Source organism: Bison bison, unplaced genomic scaffold (assembly GCF_000754665.1).
Source record: "Bison bison bison isolate TAMUID 2011002044 unplaced genomic scaffold, Bison_UMD1.0 scf7180017864371, whole genome shotgun sequence".
NCBI lineage: Eukaryota > Metazoa > Chordata > Mammalia > Artiodactyla > Bovidae > Bison > Bison bison.
In genome coordinates this window covers 14,922,320-14,928,319 of record NW_011494943.1, presented here as the reverse complement: position 1 = coordinate 14,928,319, position 6,000 = coordinate 14,922,320, and the positions used below count along the sequence as shown (strand labels likewise).

General features: G+C 53.9%; 1 protein-coding gene across 1 annotated transcript in view; it reads right to left on the bottom strand.

Annotated features, from left to right (window-relative positions):
• SCN4A (sodium channel, voltage-gated, type IV, alpha subunit) overlaps nt 1–6,000 on the bottom strand; it is a 53,163-nt gene that overhangs the window by 22,048 nt on the left and 25,115 nt on the right. Inside the window, 4 exon segments of the mRNA XM_010856557.1 lie at nt 1,884–2,144; nt 2,756–2,965; nt 4,510–4,651; nt 4,902–4,965. Coding sequence (XP_010854859.1) covers nt 1,884–2,144; nt 2,756–2,965; nt 4,510–4,651; nt 4,902–4,965 — 677 coding nt within the window.

The following is a 6,000-nucleotide window of genomic DNA, read 5'->3' as shown; positions in this document are numbered from 1 at the left end:
GTGCTCCGCGCCCCCAGTGACCAGTCCCGTGAAACTGAAGGTGTTCAGTTCAGTTCAGTTCGGTCACTCAGTCGTGTCCGACTCTTTGGACTCCATGAATTGCAGCAGGCCAGGCCTCCCTGTCCATCACCAACTCCCGGAGTTTCTCAGTAGTATCTGACTCTTTGAGAGTCCATGGACTGTAGCCGGCCAGGCTCCTCTGTCCATGGGATTTCCCAGGCAAGAATACTGGAGTAGGTTGCCATTTCCTTCTCCAGGGGATTTTCCCCACCCAGGGATCACAACCCTGCATCGCAGGCAGCTTCTTTACTGTCTGAGCCACCAGGGCAGCCCCATAAAGAGCCATGCCCTCAGAAGCCTTACCCCAGGTCACTTCTCCCAGTGCTCTACTTCAGCTCCACCTTTTCAGCACAAAATCCCCCTATGTCATAGGGTGACTTCCATCCACTACCTATGGCCCAGGGCTGCGATCCCGGCTAGGGAGGGGCCCGAGGGCCTCAGGGAGAGGCAGGAGGCCACTGCAGAAGGCTGGGTCTCAGTTCCAACTGTTGCTGACCAGAGCCTCCGAGGAGCACACCGAGTCCTCCCTGGGGGCTCTGCCTCACACTGCCGCCGGCTCCTCCAGACCGGACCCTGCCAGTCCTTCCCCACCAGGGTAAGCTTCCTGGAAACATGCCCTGTTCCTGCCCCTCCAGTTCTAAACCCCTGGGGCTCTGTCAGGCCCATGGATATGCTACATCTCCTCCAGGTCTTCCAGGCCTCTGGTGCCCATGGGAGTTCTCAGCCAGGGCGTGATCTCATTTAATCCACGAAAAAAGTATGAGGTAATAATATTAGTGCCCCCATGTCATAGATGAGGAAAGGGAACTGGAGTCAGGGGCTGTCCCATAGACATGTGGGTTTGAAGGCCTGAATGGGACACCCCAGGGAGGGGACAGCTGAGTGTCTCCCCCATCCAGCAATTAGTAAACTGGATCTCCCAAAGGCTGCAGGTTCTGACAGTAACACCCGCACTCCCAACCCAGGTGTTACCGCAGGTGCCTCAAATTGTGTCTGAGGTCCCAAACTTCCCACAGTGGTCCCAGCAAGGGCAGTGTTGAGTGATCTCCTTGGCTGGCTCTGCCCAGCATCCCCTGGGGTGTTCTCTGTCAGGGCACAGACACCTGGATGCCCTTCAGGCAAGGTCAGCTGGGATAGAGGTTTGCAAAGTCCTTCAAGTCCTTCCTGCCAAAAGGCAAGACACCTGGGGAGGGGACCCAATCCTTCTGATGTCAGATTTCCCTGCATCTTTCTTTCCTGCATTATTTCCTCCTCCTCCTCCCTCCCTCTCATCCATCCACACACCTGTGTCTCTTCCTGTTCATTAATCTTTCAGCCCACCCACCCATCCATCAAACCATCTGTCCATCCATTCACCCATGCATCCATCCACTCACCCATCCATCCACTCACCCATCCATCCACTCACTCATCCATCCGCTCACCCATCCATCCACCCACCTACCCACTCACTATCTGTCCATCCTTCCAACCATCCATCCATGTGTATGTCTACCCACCTATCCTTGTTACCTAGTCTCCTGAGGCCTGGGGGGCAGCATGGGGTTTTTTGGGGGGTCTGTGGCTCTATCTGGGCAGAGTTTGACTTTGACCTTTAGCTTTTACCCAGAAGATATTTGTGGAACAGGATCTCCAGTTTCCGGAACATTGGGCCTTCCTGGTTAGTATTCTTATCCTGTCCTTTCCCGTTGCCTTGGCAGCCCACAAGGCCGCCCGGAAGCCCCCAGTTCCCGCCGCAGCCTGGCCTTGTGGCCAGAATCGGGCCAGGTTAAGCCAGGACTATATTTATCACGGCCATTTCTTCGATGCCAATATTAAGTTACTGTCCTGAAGCTGGGCCCAGCCAGGCCCTCCCTGCCCCCACCCCGGGAGCCGGAGTGGCCCGATGGGCAGGGTGGGCAGGATGGGTCTGGGGATGCTGGGCACTCACCTTCCATGGCGTCGGAAATACCGCTGTCTGTGCCGCAGCTTGGCCTCGGAGGCCCCTTCTCCCCCGCGGATGTGTCCAGGCTGCCGTTGCAGTCTTTGCTGTGTGCTGGGTCCCCGTCCACCTCCCCACCTTCCAGAGCCTGGGCGGCCTTGGCCTGTGGACCAGCAAGGGTTATGGACATAAGTCCATCGCCAAGCCATGGGGATGGACTCTCAGAGCTTCCTCCTGAGTCCTTCAGGCTGGGGACCTCTCTTTTTGGCCTGCACCCAGTCTACTGCAATAGGGGTGGTTGGTGGGGGGATGACAGGATAGGGACCAAAGTGACTGAGGACCCTCATCCCTGAAGACCCTTCCTTCTCTGAAGCCTTAACTGACCCTGCACTTCATGAGGTGGATGGGTGAGTGCACAGCTGCTCCCTGGGGCCTCATCAACACCCACCTTTCCCTCAGCCTGGACCCAGACACTGCCCATAAAAAATCATAAAATCATAGGTATTTGATCTGGAAGGCTACTTCAGGTTTAACTACTCCAGATTCCTGGTTATATATGGGGAAACTGAGGCACTGAGCTACGAAATACTCTTTCCACTGCCTGGGAGCCTCCCACCCCACCAAACCTCCAGCCTGAGCCTTCTGCTCCCCATCCCCTGTCTCGCAGCCCTCATCCCGCACCTCCCCGTGCCCCTCAGCATGCCCAGGGTACCCGGGCTGAGGGACAGGGAGACCCCTGGATCTTCCCCTCCCCCCACCTCCCCAAGTCCAGACCTTCTCCAGCTCCTCCTGCTGTTTTTTGAATTTCTCCAGCATCTGCTGAAACTCCTCTTCTTTCTCCTGATCCTCGGCCAGGGTGGCCTCGTTCTGCTCAGCGTAGGCCATGGCTACCACAGCCAGGATCAGGTTGATGAGGTAGAAGGAGCCCAGGAAAATGATGACCACAAAAAAGATCATGTAGGTCTTGCCGGCTGCTCGAAGGGTCTGGGAGTGGGGGAGGGGGAGGAAGTGTCACGTGGTACCCTGCCTGCTTTCACCCAGGGCGCCCCTCCATACAACCATTGCCCAGAGAGGCAGACAGGAAGGATCCCTCACAGAGCCTGGAAGTTTGAGGGCTTTTGAGGCAAGGGATGTATGGCTTCCCAGGTGGCACCAGTGGTAAAGAACCTGCCTGCCAATGCAGGAGACATAAGAGATGTGGGTTCGATCCCTGAGTCAGGAAGATCCCCTAGAGGAGGAAATGGCAACTCACTCAAGTATTCTTGCCTGGAGAATCCCATGGACAGAGGATCCTGGAGGGCTACAGCCCATGGGGTGGCAAAAAGTCGGACACGATGGAAATGACTTAGCATGCACGCACATAAATAATTATGTCATCTGCAAGTAGAGACAGCTTTCTATCTTCTTCTATGGCCACCCTTGACAGGTTCAACCACATTCTGGGGCATTTCAAAATATGAACTTGGGACCCAGACCTTCCTGGGCTCCTGACTCAGAGAGCCCTGAGGACCCTGGCCAGGTATCTTGAGATCAGAGATCCAGGATAAAAATTGGTGAATGTGGGTTTTGGGATCAGCTTGAATCCTAGTGTCCCCATGATGCCTGGCATCTAGTAAGAGCTCAGCAAACAGAAGCGATTATTGTTATTATCATTACAGTTATTTGTTTATTTTTGGCGGTGCTGGGTCTTTGTTGCTGCACACTGGCTTTCTCTAGTTGCGAAGAGCTGGGGTTACTCTCGCTGTAGGGCACAGGCTTCTTGTCGTGGTGGCTTCTCTTGTCTCAGAGTGTGGGCTCTAGAGCATGGGGTCAGTGGTCATGGTGCATGGGCTTGGTTGCCCCATGGCTTGTGGAATCTTCCCGGACCAGGGATCAAACCCGTGTCCCCTGCATGGGCAGGCAGACTCACCTTCTTCTTTTTTTGAATATTTATTTATTTATTTGGCTGTGCCAGGTCTTAGTTGTGGCTTTTTTCTTTTACTTTAAAATTTTTATTTATTTTTCATTGAAGGATAATTGCTTTACAATATTATGTTGATTTCTGCCATACGTCAACATGAATCAGCCACAGGTGTACATAGCAGGCAGATTCTTAACCACTGGACACCAGGGAAGTCCTATTACTATTAGTATTAACATTGTCAATGTTAGAAGCATCACCAAGGACTGGAAGGCATTGTTCTCCAGACTCAACCTGCCCACCTGCAAACTGTGGAAGGTAAATAATTATGGGCAGAACTGGTGTCTAAGCAGCCCTACTGGTTACTGTAAGGAGGCCTGGGAGTCTGTGCTCAGCTCAGATCTCAGCTCCTAAGCAAATGAGGAAAAGGAAGAAAAGGCTGGGGCTCAGATCTGGGCAGGAACCGAATGCCAGAGGTGCCAAGAACCCATATATAGGGCCACTGAGGGGAGTCCCATGGAAGGGATGGCTTTGGTAAGGGTCCTACCAAGCCCCGAGGAGGCCGTGGAGATGGAGGGAGGTAGGGCTGTGGGGCTGAGGGGCAGGGCAGGGCAGGGGGCTGCTGTACCAGCTGGAAGAGGTTCTCCCAATAGTCCTGTGTCATGAGGCGGAAGAGAGCCAGGAAGGCCCAGCTGAAGGTGTCGTAGCTGGTGTAGCCGTAGTTGGGGTTCCGCCCAGCCTTGATGCACTCATAACCTTCAGGGCAATGCCTGCGGACAGGATGGAGACTGGTTTTAGGGGGAAAGGAGAGCTCCAACCAGGGGCCACATGGGGGGCACTCCGAGAAAAAAAAAACATCCTCCTTTAGTCTTGTCTGCATCCTGAAAACGCGTGCATGCTCACGAGTTGTCTTTACACCTCCATCCACCCCAGGTTCTCATCCCCAATCATCCCCCATCTTCTGGCAACCCTGGGGCCACTGTTTCCCATTCATCCCCCACCCTCCCGGGTGTCACTCACCCAGCATCGCTGCTGTTCCCACAGAGCAGGGCGTCATTGGAGCCCTCCAGGAAATAGAAGTTCCCTGTGGGAGTCAGAGGTCACAAAGGGAGCATGTCAGCGCATGGACACTGTGGGCAGAGTGCCCACTGCACACCCGTGGACACATCTGTGTGGACCACGGGCACCGCCACATGGATGCTCTGGGGGCGCCCCTTCCCGCTCCTTTTTTTAAAAAAATTAATTTTTACTGGAGTATAGTTGCTTTAGTTGTGTTAGCTTCCACTGTACAGCAAAATGAATCAGCCACACACACACACTCATACATATCCATTGCCACATACATACTCCATATATACATGGAGTCCCTTTTGGACTTCTTTCCCATTCAGGTCACCACAGTGCATTAAGTAGCATTCCCTGTGCTATATGGGCTTCCCTGATGGCTCAGCTGATAAAAAACCTGCCTGCAATTCGGGAGACCTAGGTTCGATCCCTGGGTTGGGAAGATCCCCTGGAGAAGGGAAAGGCTACCCACTCCAGTATTCTGGCCTGGAGAATTCCATGAACTGTTTAGTCCACGGGGTCACAAAGACTCAGACACGACTGAGCGACTTTCACTTTCACCTGAGTGATACAGCATGTTCTCATTAGCTATCTGTTTTCTTCCTTCTCCTGTAAGGGCAGCTCCAAGTCCTAAGCTCTCTGGGTAGATACATTTTACTGTCAGCGCAGTGCCTTGTGGGGGGTATAGTGGGCGTACAGAGGGAGATGGGGGGACATGTATGCGTGTGCCTGGGGCTACCACATACCTGAGCGGGACCCCCAGTGGAGGAGTGAGTGGGGGGCTAGAATCCAGGATGCCAAGTTGAAGAAGGTGGCATTTCTAAGCTGGCGACTCCATGTCCATTTTCTAAGCTGCCAGGAGGCGCCGTGTGGACTAGGAGTGGCTTCATGAGAACGCTCTCTTGTGTGTGTGCGCCTATGAAGTCTGGGTATGTGAACGGGATGTGGGTGCCTGCTGCTGGCCCTGCCAGGATGATGAAGGAGAACAAGGAGCCCGCACATCGGGATTGTTGCTTTTCCTAGCCAAAGCTTTAGGATTTTCCAAACAATTTGG